The sequence below is a fragment of the Acartia tonsa genome, chromosome 12 (assembly GCF_053477335.1).
Source record: "Acartia tonsa isolate MP-2025a chromosome 12, ASM5347733v1, whole genome shotgun sequence".
NCBI lineage: Eukaryota > Metazoa > Arthropoda > Copepoda > Calanoida > Acartiidae > Acartia > Acartia tonsa.
In genome coordinates, this window is record NC_137271.1 from 24,547,862 (window position 1) to 24,570,154 (window position 22,293).

The following is a 22,293-nucleotide window of genomic DNA, read 5'->3' on the forward strand; positions in this document are numbered from 1 at the left end:
GAATTGTTCTTTTGATTTCAAGCTTTATATGATAATTCCTAATACAATTGGGTAAAATGTAGAAAGTGAATTATTTCCATAATCCTTACTAAAAACGTCCGTATGTCCATTTACAATATGTGGACTTTTAACAGATATTTTACATAATTTTTTAAATTAAGACCTTGTTTTTTGAAATAACGATTTGGTCCAATGTAATTGTTTTCCTAACTTGTTGAGTTTCGTTTTTAAGAATGTTGTTATCCTTGTTTTTGTACATATAAATACATTTACAGCTGTTGCTTTATGCTTTTTAAAAGCATATCTTTTCTATAATTAGGGTTGGTCCGTCCATCCGTCCGAGACGGATAGCTTTTTTCGTTAATTTAGTTATGTTAGAGTTGTCCTATCAATGTCACACTTTGCAGGATGATTCCTTTAAAAGTAAGGTACAATTAAGAAAGCGTAGCAACTCTATAATCGTTACCCGAAAGTCCATTTTAAACATGCTGATATTTTACTTTTTTTATTCATAGCAAAAAAATATATAAAATGATTCATATATTTGGAAAACTTTAGAAATTTATGTTTCAAATATTTAAAAATGATTATTTCAACAAAGTATGCCTTAAAAACAAAACAAAAAAAGACAACTATCGTGAATCACAGCTGAAAATATGTAATTGACATACAGACGAACGAACGGATACTATAATGTGTAAAATCAGACATTCAAATAATGAGACAAGTGTCTATCTTCTATAAATAACCCTGGTCAACAAACAAAAACAAAAAACTTAAAATCAGGTTTTTTTGTGAATAAAAACAATTATCATTTATCCAAATAGAGAATTAGACTTTTAATTTGGATTTAAACAACATGAATATCGGATTAATTAAATATGCTGAAAGTGTTTGATTTTGACTCTAAAGTAAGACAATCAATATACTATTACCTGGATGTTGCACCAGATTTTCATGTACTCCAATAATATGCAACTCGTAGATGGCTAAAATAAAGAAACCCCCTTCTAACCCCATCCCTTCTCCTCCTAGAAGATGAACGAATTGACTTATAAATAAGGTCTATATTAGCAAAAACTACGACAAATTTTCCCCTGCCAATATATCAACATATTCTATATCCATTTTGTTAATTTACTATACGTATAACAATAAGCCTAGCTATCTAACTATGGCTATATCCCTGAAATTAAGATATTTAGATAAAGATTTAATATCTCCTAATTAGGCAAGAATGGGCAGTAACCGTTCAACTAACTCATTACAATTAATTTGCTTTTTAGAGCAGCAAATCGATATATTATATTACTTGGATGTTACACCAGATTTTCATGTACTCTAATAATGTAATACTCGTAGCAAGCTAAAATAATGATTTCCTCCATCTATCCCCTTTAGTCTATCCCATTCCCTCCCACTGGATGAACAAACTGACCAATAAATGAGGTCCATATAAGCAACCTTAATTGACTACAAATTTTCCCATGTCAATATATCCACGTATTATATATTCATTGAACAGCTACTCTTTAATAACATTTATTTCGGTAAATTGACAAGAACGTCCATTTGTTTTTTGTTGCCTTTTATACTTTATTTTATTTATATGTATAATCAATAATTCAATTTTTAAAAATGTAACTTTTTTTATAATTAGGTTCTGACTTTCTGGTAACGATTATAACGATTATACGCTTCCTAAATCGTACCTAACTGTTACAGGAATCATCATGCAAAATTTGAAGTCGATCAATACAATTTTAAAAATAAAGCTTGAAAGTCTGGCTAATAAAAGTTTAAGGATATATTGGAATGGAAATTTTTTAATTTGACCAACCAACCAATCATACCAACAACGAAATTAATTCGAAAAAATCACGAAACTAAAACGTAATTTTCAGCTGTCAATGCGAGGCAACGCTTTTTATCTGCCCCCCCCCCAAATATTAATTTAAATATATTTCGCTTGTTGTACTCTATACATTATTCTTGCTTTTTAACTAAAATAAATTATATAAATAATAACAAAACATGTGAAATTGTTCATAAAATACTAAATATAATATAATTATTCAAAGATTTATTTGTTTTCAAATGATATATTTCACATTTAGAATATTTATTTCATTTAATGAAACAATATTGAATTTATTCTTTGCCCTATTTCCTAATTTCATTTTGAAACGACGACATTTTATACACTACAAAAATCGCGGCATTTCTCATGTTTTGGGTTAGCCCATATTCGTCTTGTGTACTATTTCTGCTTTGACAATTTTCCCCCATACCCAGTATATTTATGTTTCGTCGTTTGTCTATAAAAGCTATTTTATAGTCATTTTTTATGATTATCAAATAATCGTATACTTTTAAAAACTCTTTTTACTGTATGAGGAGAAAAAGACTTGTAAGTTTTAAATTTTGTCGGGGAAAAAATTCACAGAGAAAAAAGTCTACTATTTTGATAAATATAATGTAAACAAAGTACAGACGGGTCACGGAAACATGAATCATTCTTATTCATTTCAAGTGTTTCTGTGAAATGTACTATCGGGGATGGGAAACTAGTTCTTATCATTTTAAAGTTTTAAACGTGAATTTAACGAATTAAATCATTTTTGAATATTTATGTTCATTAAAAGTGATTTTTTGTCAACATGTTATAATGATAAATTAAATGCGCATTTTTTGCCAACTTGCAATAGCCATTTTATTTACACTTTTCAAACAAATAAAGCTGTAAAATGTATTATTCATATGGGAGAGAATGAATAATTTTAGACTAGTACCCAAAGTTTTGTATCTACGTTATCCTATTTATAGGCTCAAAATCGCTTAATTTTATTAATATTTGATTTATCATTTATAGTGCCTTGTTTTCGAATTGATTTTTTTATTATTTATAATAACCTGGGTTAAGTGGAGTAATTTTGTTATATATATGAGTAACATAACATGAGTAATTTTTTTTATCAAGTTTGCTTTTCAAATTATTTTAGTAGGTATAGAAAGGTTGATTAATGTTTAAATAGTGATCCTTTAAACAGTTCGGTGTCTGTCCTTTTTTATGATAGACAGCTGAATTTTGGTGATTATACCAATTGAACCTATTAGCTAGCATCAAATTTAATAAAATTTTCCGTATCGCTTCGAAACCGATTAATATCCGGTGTATTATAACCGGTTCTTAGCCATACTGAAAAATTATGTCTAGCATTATATTATATCCATTTTTTTACGAATCTAAAAATGTATAATCATAAGATTAAAACCAGTTTTGATTAGCCCGTGCCTTTAAAAAAACTGGTTTTAATCTTATAATTGTACATTTTTATATCCGCGGAAAGCTGTTTATAATACAATGCGAGAAATAACTTGATTTTTGTACATCCATGATTTTTATGGAATTTTTATCTAGTAATATAACACATATTTTATCATTTTGTTTTTTAGCAAAGTGATTTTTTTTATCAAATTCAATCTTGCTTAACAAAAAAAATTTAATATTAACTTAACACAACATTAACCAACTAAAATTAATATTTATTTTTCAGAATATTATACCAAATAAGAAATGGCAGGTCTTCCAGATAAAGATCCTGATTATGTTGTAGAAACTGACCCTCCAGAGGATAACTTTACCCCCTCTCCACCAACTCTAGGCATCACCCTCTTTTAATTATTTGAACTCCCCCCAAAATCTTTTTGACCTATTCAAATTTTTCGATATAGGGCACGGTAAAATGTTCCTGACAATGATCATCACCAAAAAAATATGAATTCTAAAGGCTTCTGGCTGCCAAACGGCTGCACGTTCATGTCATGCCCGCACACCTTTTTAAGTGGTATAAGAAGTCCTTTAGAAAATGATGCACAAGGGAAATGTCACTAAAGAAAAAAACGAAACGTCTATATTGCGCATTGACTTTCAGTCACATTTTCGTGTTGCTAGGTACCTTTTTTGATTTTGGAATCTTTTATTATCTTGTCATTCTATTTGTTTATGAATACCTTTCCACATAATATTTCAAATTTGTTGACATACTAATATTCTAAGTATTGCAGCACCTTTCAAATAAACTTTTCTAGAATTCTTTTAGCCTTGGCATCCCCTTTCTTTATCTACATTTGTCCCATTATGCAGTGCGTCAATACCGTAAGTATTAAAGCTAAGCTAAAAGAGGAATCCCTAATTATATTAGTTGATACTGGGGATGACAATTCTTCAGCAATTATCATTGGAGTTGTTGTTGGAGTTGTGGCGCTGATTGTGTGCGTAGGTAAGGAAATGTGGAACACATGCAAAACTATAACATTATTTTTATTTCTTTTTAGCAGAGACATAAAATTATTATATTCATAAGTTGAACAGCAATAATAATTAGCTAATAAATATTTTTTTCTAATTAAAAAATAACACAAAATAACAGCTTCTCTTCTTTTAAAATTGCTTAGGCACATATCTCAACTACCTAAGGAATGTAAAAAATCTTTTAATGTCTATTAAAAAGAATACTTAGGTAAATGTTTGTCATTTTGTGTTGTTAAGAATTTAAAGGATTTTTTAAAGGAAAACAATATAAGTAAATAAATCTTCCCCCGGAGGTAAAAACCTTTTTCTTCCTTATCTATCCATTTTTAGTAATTAGGGAGGAACGAGAACAATGAACGTTAAATTAATCTACAACTCTTTCTCCACCTTCTATCCCAATATTTCATAAAAAAAGACAAAATTTATTATATACTTAGTTGGGGGGAGATTGATTTATTGTCCCAAGTTCCTATCCCTTATACCTTAGAAATCTTTGCAATTGTAATGTTGTCATTTTTGGAAAGGTCGTTGTCCTATATTGCTAACATTTATGTATACTCTTCAAAACAGGTTTTTAAACTCGTCATATTAATGTGGAATATTTTGTGTATCTTATTTTTGTATTCGTTGAACTAATATAGATGGGACTAATAACAAGGATGAAAAAGATCAAAAAAGGGAACCTAAACAAATAATGCATAATAATAATTTTAAAAATTGCCAATTGTAGAGTATTTTCTGATTTTTTTGATATGCATATATTTGTTGCTTTTCTAAACACTATAATTATAAAATTATGCATTATTGTTTCACTTTCAGGAATCAATATCTTTAAATGTTTGGTTTATGTTGTAATTTTATGTCTACTTCGAATTTCTCCTCTTTAACTTTTCTTCTTCCTTTCTCTATTCTCATTTTTTTAGAGATCTTAAGGGATAAGACAATGTACGTTAGATTTTTACATATAATTGATTAGGACAAACAAAATTACCCCTTCTTTTAATTTTTGGATGATAAGTTAAACATTGCTAGTTTAAGGCCAACGAATAAGACTATATTAGCTTTAATTCACTCTTTATTGTCCCCTACCTCTCTACATTTTTGTACTGATTTTAATCTTCAACTTACATCTCATGATGTTCCTTCAAAAACACCAAGAAAACCTTATTTTAATAGCGTAGCTATTTAGACATTTTTTTGTGTTGAAAATAAAGAAACAAGACATATCTGCATAAATAACTTTAGTAATATTGTTGCTATTTACCAAGTTGTAAAGCTTTTAAACTTCAGTAAACGTTTATATATAATCAGGGAGGAACAGGCGAAAGGCGCCTAAAGTTTTATAAAAAGGTTCTCTTATTCGCTGGCTAAACATCTTTTATTTAATCTTGATTAATTTGGGGCAAATAGCAGTGTGTAAACTTTTCAACCAACATTTTAACCTAGAGAAGGGATAATTTTGTTTATCATAATTTTTCACCCATTGTATTATCCCTTAAGATACAAGATATATGATAGACCAACAGACGTACCTACCATAATTATAGAAAGCTTCACTTTGGATACTGAAGCTACTCCATAATTGTCTTTGTTTCTCTATCAGCCAGTCCTTAACGCAATGGATGTAATGTGATTTTCTCGACTGCAATTAAGGATAAGACAGCTAAAAATTTCACGGAAGATTTCTACACTTTCTATTCTTTGCTTTGACAACCGAACATCTGCTATATAAGTCAATCTGTCAATTTGTTCTTTCCGTAATTTTTCTGTGCTTCTCTATTCATGTAAGTTGTCATCCTTGTTATCTATTAAAATAATTTCTATTAATCAGGCGTTGGACTTCTTCTCAAACGAAAATGTTCAAGCCACAGAATTTAACAAATTGAGAACTAGACAAACTCCGCAATTTTCAACCATGCTAAATCAAGTTTATGCCTTTTTACAACAGCTGGATTTATAGTCATTTTGTTTTTTTGCTGTAACAGTTTAATATCAGGCCAACTATAAAAGAAATTATGATTAGATTTTATGGTATGAAACACCAAAAAGAAACCATCACACTATTTTAGTCAGTTGTATAAAAATGGCGCAAATTATAAGATCTACAAATGAATTGTTATTTTCGCATCGTATTATGGACAGCTTTCTGCGGACATTAAACATTAAACCAAGTTTTGTTAGCCCCGAGGGGCGGAATGCCTTGGCTAATAAAGCTGGTATTAATTTTATTATTTTATTTTGATATTCGTGAATAAATTGTCTGTAATACGATGCTGAACATGATTTTTCCTCATGGGTGAGAACCGGTTCTAATCCAACGGATATTAATCGGATTTGATGCCATACTGGAAAAACTTAGACTGGTGTCATATTGTGTAGTTTGTTATTAGCTTTAAGAGTTTATTTTGGGGAGAGAAAGATGTAGCACTTGTAGATAAACTGTTATGCTTCTGCTTTTTTCCGACTGACAATCAAAAACTTTTATTAATAAAAGTACCTTAACTTTAAGTTGACGAAACCGATATATTCTCATTTTAATTGACAGAAATTTTGTAGATAAAATCAGGGGTGTATATTCTACATGGGATCCCCTGCTCAGGGGGGGGGGGGGAATAAAAAATAAGTGGTTGGAGGGAAAAAAATGAAAAAATTAAGAAAACTGAAAACATTTTTTTCCATTTCCCCCCCTCCTTGGTGAAAAAAACTTTTAAAAATGTGTGGTAGGAGGGATAAAATAAATAAAATATAGAGTTCTTTAAATATTTTTCCATTTTCTCCCTACTTGGTGAGAAAAAACTAGGGGGGGAAGAAAAATAAAAAATTGTAGCAGGGGAAAATAAATAAATCTTGTGCAGAATATACACCCCTGGATAAAATTGAATTTTTTCAGGTGCTTTATCTCTCCCTTTGTAGTAATTTAAGCTTTGATTACTATCATTTACCCAAGATATATATTTTATTATTACTAATATTATAATATACTATGTATATTGTATATATTGTTAGAGAAAAAGGTTCCTAATGAAAAAAGAGGTTCATTATATGGGTATTTTTTTACATTTTTTTTTCTCGATTTTAAACCTATAAACAAACTAAGAAATTAGGCATATCTTTTATTTATCCTTTTTAACTAAAAATATCCATTTTGTTTATTTTTACACAGATGTTCCTTCCCCTTCTCTCTTTTATAACATTGTAAACATAAATTTAATGTATATTCAATCACAATCTAAAATCCATGTACAATTATTATATGTTATGTTATTAAGAACCTTTTTCACTTTCCTATTTGTTGTCATGTAATAGATGTAGATTTAGAATTGTTCCATTAATTTTTATTGGACCACTCATAGCCCCCCATATGATATTATTATTTTTCCCCAGGATGAAAATCATTTTAGTGGTTAGAAGAAGTTATTTTTAATAAAAATTGGTGGGTGCGGGGAGAGGGAGGTATAAGGGGTCCAATTTAAATATATGGGATTTGTAAAAATGTTTCAAAACTGGATGATAATTTTTTTTTATAAACAAGTATATTACGATATGAAATTAGCTTTTGGATTTTACTAAAATTTCTTGATTTCTAATCTTTTCAAGATTTAAACAAAATTATTCTTCCAGTTTGTTATATGTTTAATAATAGCTAGGTCCTAAAATAAGTATTGGTTTATGTCTTTGTATTGAGGACTAGGAAATAGTTGAAATAAATCAAATGGAAATATCAATTGAGGCTAAATTAATCTTACTCTCTTTCTTCCGTCCAAATGTTAAAGTCAACAAAATAAGAAGATTAATTTCTCGTTCATTGTCTTACCCCTGTACTCTTTCATTTTCTATTATCATAATTTGGCAGGTAATGAGGGTATATTGGAATGTAGATTCTAAAATAGAAACTTAATAAACGCGCTCTTCAAATTCCTAGCTTAAAATCTTTTTTCACTATAATATATTTTGAAATCTTGATTGGGTTGAATAAACTAACAGTGTACAAGCTTTTTTACCAATTATTGTTTTCATTGGGGGTATACATCATTGTCTTATCTCTTAAGATCCCTGCAATGTTTTCCATATTATTATCAGTTGCCCCCCAGAGCAGGGAGGGAGGGGACATTGGGCTTTTTATTACACCAGTCCCCCCGAGTTTTATAATAATATTTATTTATGCGTTGGCTTAACAACTTTGGGTACTTTTTATTGAATTTTGACTGATTAGTTTATTTAGTTGAGTGTCCAAATTGTAATCTACTAAAGGGGTAATTTTGTGTATCATCATAGGGGATCAATTTATCGGCCATTGCCTTATCCCTTTAGATCCTTGCCTCCACAATGAAATCTATTTTCAGGTGTCGGATTATGGTGGTGGAAAAAGCGGAATTCTGAGGGCGGGCAGCGGTTAGAAGCGAATAACGATAATGAGGCGGAGTTGCAAGAACTAAATAAATAATAGGCCATTTTAAGTAAGAAAAGAAGAAAGCAGCTAGAAAAAAATACTTTGCTTTGGCCAATGTTTTATTTATAAAGAACTATTTAAACAAAAGATAGATTCAAAAAGCCAAATTAAAAATGAAACAATCAGTTGTGTCATGTTTCATTGTTTTAAATAGAACAGTCAAATATTTGAATTTATATTTAGGCAAAGAAAATCTTTCATTTTGTTTAGCATTTTCCCTAAAGTTCTTTTCTTTCTCATTTAAAAAATGAAATAATATAGTATTAAACTACAGAGAGGAAGGGGACATTGGACTGTTTATATCACTAGTTCCCATAGTTTTATAATAACTTTTTCTTATTCGTTGGCTTATCAACTACAGAATCATTTGTAAATCATCATTGGGGATGTAAGTTGTACATCAATATATTTGGGCGGGGGGGGGGGGTGATGTTTTACTGTAAATTAAAGGGAAATTGCAAAAAAATTGATTGACTAACAATTATTACTGTTATTACTAATATGTGATTTTTTTTCTATAAATATAATAAGCTTTAAATTAATGTAAGATGTTACCTTTACCTCATAATATGATAGTAAAATAACATTGTTCAATAGTAGGTATTGTTATAGTTTTCTAACTATATATATTCAATAATTGTTAAAATGCTTAAAACCATCATAATACACTACTTTTTAAAACTGCCATAAATGATCTTTTTTCCATTTTAAACGCGGATAAACAGGAAGGGATAGTTTCATGAAGATATTTTAACTTGTTGTGTAATTTAGCAAAAGTTTTTAGGTATTCAGAAAAAGGCCATAGAGTACAATTTTATTTTTGAATTACCAAATTTTTCATGTAATCAACGAGTTTTGAAAACTACATGTTGGAAAAAGATTATTCTTTCCAAATTTGTTTATTGTACATCAAGTAATTTCTGTCAATGAAAATTTCCTTTATTTTGTTCTTGGACTTCTCACTTCCAATATTTGGGCAAAGAAAACTTTTTTTTAAAAGAAAAATGAAATTCTACTAAACTAATTCTAATATATTTTTGCACTTACTGTAATATGTTTTCCAGTATGGCTTCGAAACCGATTAATATCCACTGGATGAGAACCGGTTCTTAGTTATATTGAAAAAATATTTAGAGCATCGTAATACAGACAAGTTTCCAAGGGTATTATAAAAAAAGTCATAAAATTAATACCAGTTTTGTTAGGCTGAAAATTTGCCCCCTCGGGGTTAACAAAACCTTTATAAACCTATAATTTTTCATTTGAATGTCCACGGAAAGTTGTCTATAATACGATGTTAAATAAAACTAATATCTATATATATTTTATAAATATGTATACATATAAAATAACATGGTTTTGTCACATTTCAGATACTTAAATTTAAACAACTTATCTTATAAAAATGGCTGGTCTACCAGAAAAGGAATTTCACTTGTTTGTTGGTTTATGCTTATGGCGAAACTATAAGAAGAGAAACTTCACTTTATTTTAAATTGTACAGATGTAAAAAAAAAGGTATATAAGGTTTCAATAGAATTTTAAACAAAGATAATATTAATAGGCACTATGCCACTTAGAGGCCTCTAGGGGCAAAGAGCGGAATGGGGGGGGGGGGGTAGGTTAAACTTCCATGATTTTGGGGTGATTTTTTTGGGAGGAGGTTAGAGATAAACAACTTCCCTTTATTTACATACCATTGGGAAAATTGGGAGAAGATTAATTTTGTCTTCATTTACTACTTGCTTAGGTAACTCTAGAGGCCTCTAGTGGCATTTAAAATGTTTTTTTTTTAATTTCTATCTTGAGAAATAATTTGTCTATGTTTCTTATTCATGTTTCTATGATACTGGCACCGCCAAGCGGGAGGTTTAAAATAGTTTTTGGAATTTTTAATTATTTTACTTAGGAGGGTGGTTGTACCCTCTCCCTAAATAGTTATAAACATTTCCAGGAGCTATGTGAAGCTTTCCTTAAATGGAGAACCATATCGGTTCAGCGGTCAGCAAGATCCTTTGGTAAAGACAGACCGACAAACAAACAGACACAGATCATGTTACTTTGATAAAGGTTTTAATAAGCATAAACAAGTGCATAAATGTGACAGGACGAAGATTACGAGCTTGACGTGGACTCTAACCCCGACTATGAGCACTATCCAGACCCGGAGGAGCCGGATATGCCCCTCCGACCCACCAGCCCCACAGGAAAAGAGTTAACTTTGGTAGTTTCTAGCGTATACCAATTACGAAATTAATTCGAAAAAAATCTCGAAACCTATACGTAGTTTTCAGCTGTCGTTGGGGGAAGGGGGGGCAACTTATATTAAAATTGACGACCCCCCCCCCCCCTTATTTAAGATTTATTTAACTTTTTGGTTAGCTACACAAGAAGCTGCTTTAATATCCACAGGATTAGAACCGGTTCTTGGCCATACTCAAAAATGAATGTAAAGCATCGTATTACAGACAATTTTTAACAAATATCAAAATAAAAATCATAATGTAAAATCAGTGTTAGCATGGGCCTTCGGCCCCTCGTTGCTAACTGAAGTGGTTGAAATCTAACTTAAAAATTTTTCATTTTAATATCCGATATAAGCTGTTTATAATACGATGCGATAAATAATTATTCTAATTTTGTTAAAAGTGAAGATTTTCTTTAATTATTCTAGGTCCGTACTTCTGTCCGTTACATTAATTTAGACATGTTATAGTTCCTTTGTCCTATCGATTTATAAAATGGCATTTTTCCTGTTTTGGTTTTTAAAAGTCCGTATGTTCATTTTAAACTTAATTACCTTTAGCGTTTAAGAAAATAAATATTTTATATACGCACATATCAAAATATTTATCCTATTCGCTGCATTCTTGGAATGTTCATTTCTTTTAAATGCCTAGTGGTGGTTGTAGGCTATTCTTCAGTAGTTTCATTCCCTCTCCTATAGGCTATAATTGTAGGACATATAGAAGGACGTAAATTTTTTTCTTAATCCATCCTTGTTTTTTTTGTGGTTGCATCTCATTCCTACACATAATTCTGAAATCATTAAAGTAAAATAATAGAGGGGCATGAGCTATATGTTACTCGACCTTCACGGCAGGGACCCTGTCCCGATTTTGTATTGGGTATTTGAACTAAGTTAATAGCGTCGGAAATATAAACAAAGACGCGTCCCTAAAAACAAACAAAAAACAATTTGTTAGCAGACAAAAGGGTCTTTAACACTTGGACCAAGAAGTTGTCTTGATTATACATCTATACTTATGCATTTATTCTGAAATCAAGCATAAAGTTATCTCTGTAACCTCTGACTAGGACCTGACTCTGGGATGGGCTCCGGAATGAATGTTTATATCATTATTGGTGTAGCAGCTGGTATCATTGCACTTCTATTCTTAATAGGTAATCAATAGATAGGTAGATATGTAGTTAGATAGATACATATGAATGATCACATTATTATTGGGGTAGCAACTGGTATCATTGCGCTTCTATTCTTAATAGGTAATTTATAGATAGGTAGATAGATAGATAGCTAGTTTATTGGATAGGTAGTTAATTAGATAGGGGGAGAAACGTTGTTCTAAAATTCCGTAAAGGTGTGAGTTTTAAGGCTTAAAAGAGTAGTAGAACAATAAAATTTATGTTTACTTGAAAAAAAAACTATTTTTGTCTATAGTTATTTTCAATACCTAAGGAATACACATGTTTAGTGAATATTATCGTTCTACTACTGTTTTAAGCCTTAAAACTCACTCCTTTACCTCCCCCTTTTTATATTATCATTAGTGTAGCTGCTGGTATCATTGAACTTCTATTCTTAATAGGTAATCTTCAGATAGGTAGATATCATTGTGAGCTGGTAGGTAGATAGATAGATAGCTAGTTAGATAGAAAGTTATTGATGAATGGTCACATTATTGGTGAACTGTCTGGTAAACAGTTAGATAAATTATAATAGATACCTAGATAGATAGGTAACGTTTTATGGATAGATTAATAGCTAAATAGCTAGTTGGCTCCAATTCTTGCTTGCACTATTGGTCTTTAACCTTAAAAAACAGATAATTGTATATAGACAGGTAGATTTTTATGTAGGTAATAGATAGATGAAAGGGCAAGTTCCTTGTCAAGCACAGAAACATTCATTCCCTAACTTTTATAATAAGGGAGGGAGGTGAATGTAGTTTTTCGTATGTTTGTTTTTATGTATTGCTTTAGGTGAGAGCTAGATTAGGTTATTTTAGGTACTGGGTAGCTTCACTTGGTTAGGTCACCACGGGTTAAAGCCCCGTAGGTTTAGAGCTCCATATAGGGGTTAGAAAATAAGGGGGTAAGGTGGTTAATTTTTTCAAATGCTATTAGGTATCTAGGTATAATTATTCGTTTGCTATAATTCACAAATAAAAATATTTCTAGGAATCTTCTTCTGGGTGAAGAGCAAGAAAAGAAATTCCGAGGGAGGGCGGAGGTTAGAGTCTGACAACAAGCAGGACAACCATCACCACCAGGGGGAACTAGAGCAGCTCAACAAAGTTTAAACTCGATTCTTTGTTTGTCCAGCAATTACTTAAGATGGTTAAATCTCTCATAAAAAGTATCTCATTCTAATACAAAAGAAATCAGCTGTTCATCTGAACAAAACATACAACTTTGTATATTTGTATTTCATCACTATGCATCTGAACAGATTATTGTATCTTATACAATCACAAATATGTACAACAGAGAAATTATAGCCACATCTCATCGCTTTGCATTTACAAAGTACAGTGCTCACTGCTCACTAATCACATTATCACGAGCTTCATTTAGTTATATTATTACCCACCATTAGAGAGCTTTCTATAAATTGTATTTTGACAAAGTTATTGTTAAATAAAAACAGAATTAAGATGATTTAGGTGTAAAATCTTAAGTCTTAAGATACAACTCATAGATTGTTCCCTTTTCATCCCAAGATCTTTAATGGGGCATTTACTCATTAAAAAAAAAATCAATTTACAATGTAATTATTGACTTAAACCTGCATTTTTTGCCATATTAAATTTCTAAAGACTTGAACATTTTGAAATTGTAACTAAAATTCTCTGACAACTTATGTGCCATCAAAATTTTGCCGTACCTATGACCTTAGCCATTCCAGAAAACTAAACAAAATCTAGTATTCAAACAAATGGATCTTTCATTTAGTCATACCTATTTCTGATTAATTGTAAAAAGAAACTCCCAGTATTGTAAAATAATAATTATAAATTTCTTGTAATTGTACTAATTTTGACTTTATTTTGGTATGTAAAAAACTGCGTTTTGAGAGAGCTGATCTAATAATACACATCTTGAGCTTAATAAGTTATTATTCGTAAGACTGTGATTTAAAGCCTTTTCCATGGTATGAGCCACCCATGATGTTAAAGATCTAAATGTTAATTTAATAGGTAGTAATACAATCTTGTATTGAGAACATTTATAACGTATTGTATATCAACCATGAAGGCTTTTTCTTCAAGTATCTTTTGAGCACTGAAACACTCCCTCTTAATGTTTGAAATAAATTGGAAATAAAGGCGGTGAGGGTCAGTTTTTTCCCCATGGGTGGCCTATACCTTAATAATAAAGAAACATGCAAAATAATGTGGGGATTTCTGTGCTCAATTAGGCACTTAGTGGGAAATCACCCTACCTTTTCTTATTAAAGGTTTTAAAAATAATATTTTTCCAGCTCCCTCAAAACATTAGGTAGTCCATTCATATATTTATCTCTTATTATGATTTGTTTATGAATTTATAATACTTTATTTTTATACTCAGTTTGTAAATATTATTTTTCTGTTTTAAGAAAGAAACACATTCCAATGCACTAACCCCGCAGGGATGTTCCACCTCAAGGAAAAGCATTTGCTCTCAGTTTTTTGTTGCCATCAACATCTTGTTTTTTAAACAGCGGAAAAGATGGAGGCAAATACTTTTCTTCTGGTGCCGCTGCACACAACTAATTGCCATATTTTGCCAGGTATAGGAAAAAAGACTCAGAAAAAAATCTATTGAAACCATTGAAGTACTTCAATATAAAACTTAAGAAATATATTTTCGATAGCTTTTTGTAGTAGTTTTTAAAGAACAAATTTGCTCTCTGAATCTTTTTTCCTTTTCCTAAATCTTTATATTTACTAATATTATAATAATATACAACTATAATACTTATATAACCATTAATATTCCGTTAAAAAACTCTAAAAATGTGTCATTTCAATATTTATCTAGTCTTTTGTACAAGTTTAGATTGTTTATTTAGTTTTTTAATCAATCCATTCTCTAATATCCATATCAACCTTGTAAACGTGTAGTATTTTGTAGCTAAACTGTAAGTTTCTAATAGATTTTTAAAAAAGAAAAGGTGTAGTTCCACGAAATGCATTTGATGGTCCTAGTATATTTTCTAAATGTGAAATGGGAATTTTTAGTCACAAATTGTTCATTTTTTAGTATTACTTTGAAAGATAGTTTTTCTCGTTATTGTTCAGTTGGGCTGAGAACTGGTTTTAATGCAGGGATTACTGGAAACTACAATTATTATGAGTTTAAAAAAAGGGTCGCCACTTAAAATTTTATAACTTTTTGTATGCATTTCGGGAAGTATCCCTTTCACTTCGATAAACGTAATTGTATAATAGTTATTTATCGCATCGTGATATAGACAGCTTTCGCGGATATCAAAACGAAAAATTAAAACAAGTTTTGTTAGAACCAAGGGCAGAAGGCCTGGGATTAAACTAGTTTTAATTTTACGATCTTTATTTTAGTATTCGTGGAAAACAGTTTGTAATACTAATAAGATGCTTAACATGTTTTTTCAGTATGGCTGAGAACTAATTCTAATCCAGCGGCTATTAAATGGTTTCGAAGCAATATTGCTAAAAATATTCTAAATATCTAAGAATTTAATCCTCAATATTGAATATTTCTTGCCTAGGTATGTATTACAAACCAGTCTTGTAAATATTTTTAGTCAAATCCTATGTTAAGGGGAACTACTCATGAACTTGAGGAGTAGAGTTTTGCTACTTAATGAACCCAAATTAACCATTAATTTAGAAGAATATAGGGATAGGACAATGGACAATAAATTGGCTAGCAATCATTGGCAAAGATAGATTAGATTTTGGTGGTGAGAATCATTAACGGTCATGCAATTGTTCCTACTATCTCAAAATAAAGAATATTATTTTAAGTGTGGCTTCAAAACCGATTAACATTATTATCCACTGGATTAGAATCGGTTCTCAGCCATACTGAAAAATCATGTATAGCTTCGTATTATAGTCAATTTTCCACGAATGTTAAAATAAAAAATAAAAATTAGAAGAATTTTATAAGCCCGAACCTTCTGCCAATAGGGTCTAACAAAACTGGTTTCATTCTTATAATTTTTCTTTTTAATATCCGTGGAAAGCTGTCTATAATGCGATTCGATTAATTACTTTTTTAGGACTAGCATAAACCTCTTGTCTATGAGTAGTTCCCTTCTAACAACTTAAACAAATTTGATATTTAGTAGCTTAGGTACTCTTTTTTATAGCGTTATGTTTTATTTTTGTTTTCATTGTTTAAACTTTTGAAACTCCTGTTGAAATCAAAATGTACTCAAACTAAAATCAAATTCTGATAATTCTATTAAATCAATGCAAACTTTCTTCCTGAGTTTATTCTCTAAATGAATTCTTATGTATTTTCATGTGAAGCATGTAAAAAATTATTTGATTAAATACTCACTTTAAATCGCACAAAAAAAATAATATCACACAAAATAATATCCAATAAAATTCTCATTAGTAAAAACTGAAACAAAAGCCACAAGTTTTTAACAGAAAAAATATCTAAATCTTTTCTGCTAACGAAAAAGGCTTTTTATACAAATTAACAGATAAAATAAATTGATTCTAGATGAACTGTGCAACTTTTAAATACTTTTCCATAAGATCCCTGAATTTACTGTAGTGTTAACTATGTATGTATGTCTGTAACTGTTTTGTAAACATTTTCTGTACTTTTCTATGTAATTCATGTGTCATATAATAACCCCCTTTCACAAAATACATTGAAAAAAAAACACATTTTTATCTCTCTCCTAATAAATTTGTTTTCTTTTCAGATATTGTAGTAAACATGTTATGTATGTGCGGAGTTTAGTATTTGTAGTTTATATTCAATCCAGGGCGAGGGGACTTATTAGGTGAAGTAACATCCATCAGACAACCAACTCTCTGTGCTGCACGACCTTTAACTGAGAAGTCCTAACTGTGCATTGTAACGAGTTGCGCCTGTTTTGGCCAAGGGGGCATTCCCCCTACTCTAACTATTTACGTCGCGCATCTGACATAGTAGCAGTGCAGTGGGAACCATTTTTAACGTCTTTAGTTATGACGCAGTATTAGACCGAGATTCGAACCTATCACCTTCCCGACGACGAGCGGATGCGCTACGTGTTAAGCCACGGTCGCGGGTACCATTATGAATATTTGATTGGATTAATCGATAAAAAATTATTACTTCGATGTTGCGTCCTATTTTTATGTACTCCTATTACAGTGATACTCCAAGCTGGCTAAAATAACGATACTCCCTAACCACCCTCTTTACCCCATCCTGGATGAACGCACTGACCAATAAACGAGATCCATATGAGCAACCTAAATTGGCGACAAATTTTCCCTGTCAATATATCCACGTATTCTATATCCATAATTGATTTTTTCAATCTAGCAGTGTCAACTTGTCAACAAATAATACTACAGAAGGGGTAATTTTGTAAACTCTAATGGGGTGTAGTGGACATTGATTTCAATATTTGAAATTTTGGCTCAAAAACATATACATAGTTTGATATATCATATGGTATACTTTTATTTATCTAAAACAGCTGCTGGTCAGGGCTGAGGAGCAGATTCGAGTATTATAATACTGTTAAAATGTCTTTTAAATTAAACTAAAATTTAAGTTTTTTCAGAATAAAGCAAAGGAAAAATGGAGAGAGGGGGTGGAGGATTGTTTATGGAGTTAGCACCAGAACTACTGCTGGTGTTCCTGAATCATTTATATTTCCATGATATAGCTAAACTTCGCGGTGTCTCCAAATGGTAGGATACTGATAGGCTTTACTTCAATTAAGTATTTCATCTTTTTGCTTGTACAGTTTTACCTTTTCAACCAATTAAAATTTTTTTTTATAGATTTTCCTTTTTGTCATTTGTATGACACTTTGGACGATAAATTTTAATGTATAGATGTATGACTAAGACAACTAAATGGCCCAACTTATCGGGACTTTTTTCCTTCTCCTAGGAATTTATTTGCTTTATACTTTTATGTAGCGACTTAGCTGTGTTATTTCCGCCACTGTTAGCTGATAATCAAAGACCCAATTGAAAATAATCAACGCCATTTCTAGGAGGCAAAAGAAAATAATATTGAGCCTAATTAGGTATTGTAGTTGGTTTAAACAATTATTTTTATCCATAGAAAAACTTCTCTTTATTTATTTGAAGGGTACTATCACATTAAAACTTGTTTTAGGTTTGATGAAAGAATCTGTTCCTTAATGCCATCAAAGTTCAGAAGTTTTAAAATATCATTTGAGAAAGGCAATCATGAGTAAGTATAAATATTTACCACTCATAATAACCTACAAATGTTATAAGAGGGGGGTGAGGAGTTTGTACACTAATAGGAAAGAAATTTTGGTAGGGTAAAGCAGGGCGAAGTCAGTAGCGAGGCGAAGTCGGTATTTTTCGACATACATTCATTAAATGACCTTTATCTCCATGTTCTAATCGACTGACAGAAAAGAAGTGTAAAGTGATTTTTTTTTGTGAGATGAATGTTTTGGGTACTTATTGGGTCTTAAAGTCGGACAAAAAAAATTTTTTCCTATTGTTTTACGAAGGTTGGAAAAAGACAAAAATTGGAAGCTAGAGTTTAGATGTCTTTGGGGGACTTATGGAGCATGCAATAGGCTATCCATTCCCGATGAAATCATAGGAAAGCTTGTTTAGTTTTTTCAGAAAATGACCTTTTCTGGCGCGGGGCGAACTTAGTTTTTTTTTTTTTTTATACTAGCTTTTTCAATTTTATATAAATTCTATGAAAAAAGTGAAATTTCTTGTACATTTAAAAAAATTAAATTTTTTGCAGAAAATATTGTCTGCGTGCTCTTCATTACATTTAGCAACATTAACCTTTTGGGCATGCTGTAATTAAATCAATATGTCATAGGTTTTTGGGCGCTTGAAAACCGACCACCAACTTTGCCTCGAGCTGGGCGAAGTCGGTAGAAATTTTGACAATCTTCCCAAAGTCCTAGGATAATGTCCTTTTACACATGTTAGGCTTTTCCGAGATCTTTCTAAAGGTCTTGGTCCCATTTAAAATAATAATTTTTACCCCCTTTTTTTTCTTCAAAAAACTTAAAAAACACTCGAGATCGCCCTGCCTTATCCTAATGGTTATTAATCCAATTCTTTTTATAAAATATCTCAAATGGTTGGATCTACCTGTAAAACTTTGGAAATTTAATTTCGGCCCTTTCCATCTAGGGGCTAGTGGGGCTAAACACCAGCACAAACACTAAAATCATAAGTTCTTAGCTTATTTTATAGAGATATCAGATTTTTTTAATGTAAACTTTATTCATTTAACTGAACTAAGCAGCCATTAAAGATTTTATTTTGAACTTTCCATCTAGAGCTTGTGGGGTAACCCCTCCCCTTCCCCCATATACAGACTACACCCCTGTATTTAAGGATATTAAAGTATAAGGAAGGATAGTAACATATCATATGCTGAAAACAAGAGGGATTGTGTCTGACCAAGTCTTAATACTTATCATTATAATTTTGAAATAATAAATATTTAGGGAGAGATGTGAATCTATTTTGAGAGCAATGAAGAAACCCGATGGACACCTTAACCTGCTGAAATTGGATTTGAATGAATTGAATTGGAATGATCAAGATTATAGGTTGAAAGAGATACTGAATGAATACAAGGACAACATATCTGCATTAGATTTACCATATTGGATACATTTAGGTTCAGATATTGTATCATTTTTGCAACATGAAGACACAAGATTTCCTCCTCGGAAAAAATTAAAAATGGAGAAAGATAAATCGAGTTTAGAAAACCTATGGAAGAATCATGCTGAACAATTAACTTATCTTAGGTTAAATAGTTTTCATGAAACAAACTTCCCCCATAACTCTCCACATTTTCCCAAATTGGAGACTCTGATTGTTGATTATATTCATCCCAACGATTTGGTTTCACTGCTTTCTCTATGTTCTAAATCCTTGTCTATATTAAGAATATTTGTTATGTTTGAAGAGATGAGACCAGTCCTCCAGCAATTACCTGAACTACCAAAACTACAAACTTTAGAGCTTTATGATTTTTCATTGGGAGAAACTGTAAAATCTCTGATATCAAAGTGTAGGCAAACTTTGACAGGAATAGTATTTGATGAAATTTGGTTTGTATTTTATTTGGAGGACAAATACTTTCCAAAACTCAAGTATCTCAAATTTAAAAATGTATACAGTGTAGACGTGATACAAGATATGATATCTGCCAATGCTTGTCAATTGGAAACTCTGACATTAATATGGGTAAATAACTTGATTTTGCCAAACACACTCTCAAATATGAAAAATTTATATATCTGCAATGATGAACATCTGGCCAATACCTTGAAATGTGCTTCATCCCTGCAGTGCCTAGTGCTTGATGGTTATCAGGCTTGTCATTTTGAGGATTTTGACATTAAAAAGCTGCCTAGCTTAACAGATTTTTACTTATTAGGTTCATATGGTAACGGGTTAACTTTAAAAGATATAACAGATTTGCTTGTCAAAAAAGCTGATACCTTAGAGTTTTTGGTATTATATTTCTATGCCAGCAGAAATACTGAATTCGAGACTATGGAAAAAACACCACCAGTAGTAGAGCTGAAGAAAGTACACACCCTCATTTTTCTCCGGGAAAATCCATTATTGGAAAGGGAAAAAGAATTTTTCAAAGCATTATGTCCTAATGCTCAAATCATGATGAAAAATGGCGAAGGAGGAGAATATATACGTGAGGCAGTGAATCTAAGATTGAAGTATCGTAAAGCTGATGATATCTTTTGTCAAGAAATCAATAATATGATAAGTAAGAAATTAAAGATTGGAAGTTAATAACTTACTACAGAAGAATTACAGTTAGCCCCATATCATTATTCCTCACATATTTTATGTCTCATTCTTATTGTTTCCATTAGAAAAAACATGTGATGTTGGTCCTTTTTTAAAACTTTTGTAGTATAAAAAAACTATTTTTAAAAAACCTATAATAAAGTATTTTAAATATGTATCACTGTACCTACCTATGTATTTGTAATTTTGAAATTATTTTTTTTAGCAGTTCACTTTTCTAAATATCTTATATAAGGGGGGGGGGGGGGGGGTTAATGCAACCGTCTCATAATCAGTGAGCAAATGGCACTTAGAATTCGAATTTCGATCTGAACTTTTGCATGAGTAATCCTTGGTAGGTCTATTTTCCCAAAAACGAACAAAAAGTTGGAAAAGTAACGGCTGGCGGCTCAGCCGTTTAGCCGTTTTTTTGCCTATTTTCAGGGTAAATTCATCATCAATTACGTAGGAATCAACTTTTTAAAACATATTTTTGGTTTAATTCATGTTAAATGATAACAATAACCATTTTTAAAACTAAGAACCGTTTGATAGCGTGTTGGAGTGGAAAAGAGTATTATGTGGAGATAGGTTTCGTGACTAATTTGCAATATAGATATCCAAAAAATGGCAAATCGGCTGAGCCGCCAGCCGTTAGCCGTTACTTTTCCAACTTTTTGTTCGATTTAGGAAAAATAGACCTACCAAGAATTACTCATGCAAAATTCCAGATGGAAATTCGAATTCTAAGTGCCATTTACTCACTGATTACAAGATGGTTGCATTACCCCCCCCCCCCCCCTCCCCTTAAAACTATTTTTTCTCTTCCAATACAAAGTTACTTAGGTAGGTAATTCCTAAATTATAATAATAGTGCTGTGCTTATTTTTTATAGGTATATTTTTTAGCAATTTATTTTTTATATTTTTTTCAGGTTACCACACAAAGATTTAAAATGCAAAACCGTAAGAAAAGATCACAAGTGGTTTTTGCAATCAGTTAATTTGCAGGTAAAATGTACATTTAACAAACCTTTCCCCTTGCCCCCTCCTTCTTAAAAAAGTAAGAGGTTGCGGGTTTGACCATTTTAGAAACCAAAACTAAAAGTCAAAGAGACTCAATAAGAGTTACAGCACTGAAATTTAGCATGGCATTTGCTTTAAAGATGTACAATGTGGAATTGTGAAGACACAGCGGCGAAACCGCAGCTCTCGCTCATAAACCGCCGTTTTCGCTAAAATTTGTTTGAACTTTTCTCGCCAAATTAAACAATTTTAAATCTTTTAAGACAAACT

General features: G+C 31.0%; 2 protein-coding genes and 1 long non-coding RNA gene across 6 annotated transcripts; all 3 read left to right on the forward strand.

Annotated features, from left to right (window-relative positions):
* Positions 1-3,555: 3,555 nt before the first annotated feature.
* LOC145334380 (uncharacterized) lies at positions 3,556-10,139 on the forward strand. 2 transcript variants are annotated; one of them, XR_013884821.1, is made up of 3 exons: positions 3,556-3,665; positions 4,206-4,283; positions 6,147-10,139. It is a non-coding gene; the product is annotated as an uncharacterized LOC145334380 (long non-coding RNA). The 2 variants fall into 2 exon arrangements; XR_013884820.1 differs by having other exon boundaries at positions 8,659-10,139.
* A 16-nt stretch (positions 10,140-10,155) lies between these two features.
* On the forward strand, positions 10,156-13,390 carry LOC145334379 (uncharacterized). The gene is made up of 4 exons (XM_080179833.1): positions 10,156-10,206; positions 10,873-10,970; positions 12,082-12,170; positions 13,188-13,390. Exons 1-4 carry the CDS (start codon positions 10,171-10,173, stop codon positions 13,307-13,309), a joined length of 345 nt encoding a protein of 114 aa, XP_080035959.1. The 5' UTR covers positions 10,156-10,170; the 3' UTR covers positions 13,310-13,390.
* A 4,364-nt stretch (positions 13,391-17,754) lies between these two features.
* Positions 17,755-21,869, forward strand: LOC145334377 (uncharacterized). Of its 3 annotated transcripts, none has more exons than XR_013884819.1 (4): positions 17,755-17,905; positions 18,342-18,419; positions 19,681-21,193; positions 21,845-21,869. XR_013884819.1 is itself a non-coding variant. In XM_080179832.1 (4 exons), exons 1-4 carry the CDS (start codon positions 17,793-17,795, stop codon positions 20,999-21,001), a joined length of 1,218 nt encoding a protein of 405 aa, XP_080035958.1. In that variant the 5' UTR covers positions 17,755-17,792; the 3' UTR covers positions 21,002-21,241. The 3 variants fall into 3 exon arrangements, 2 of the variants coding, with proteins under 2 accessions (XP_080035958.1, XP_080035957.1); XM_080179832.1 differs by lacking the exon at positions 21,845-21,869 and having other exon boundaries at positions 19,681-19,856; positions 20,151-21,241; XM_080179831.1 differs by lacking the exon at positions 21,845-21,869 and having other exon boundaries at positions 19,681-21,241.
* The last annotated feature ends 424 nt before the right edge of the window (positions 21,870-22,293 follow it).

Excerpts from the sequence above, each read along its gene's own strand:
- LOC145334379 (XM_080179833.1), top strand. The coding sequence starts at position 10,171 with ATGGCTGGTCTACCAGAAAAGGAATTTCACTTGTTT. Across the intron at positions 10,207-10,872 it reads AAAAGGAATTTCACTTGTTT|GACGAAGATTACGAGCTTGA; the intron begins GTTGGTTTATGC and ends TAAATGTGACAG. Across the intron at positions 10,971-12,081 it reads CTCCGACCCACCAGCCCCAC|AGGACCTGACTCTGGGATGG; the intron begins AGGAAAAGAGTT and ends TAACCTCTGACT.
- LOC145334377 (XM_080179831.1), top strand. The coding sequence starts at position 17,793 with ATGGAGAGAGGGGGTGGAGGATTGTTTATGGAGTTAGCACCAGAACTA. Across the intron at positions 17,906-18,341 it reads CTTCGCGGTGTCTCCAAATG|GTTTGATGAAAGAATCTGTT; the intron begins GTAGGATACTGA and ends AACTTGTTTTAG. Across the intron at positions 18,420-19,680 it reads TTTGAGAAAGGCAATCATGA|GGAGAGATGTGAATCTATTT; the intron begins GTAAGTATAAAT and ends ATAAATATTTAG.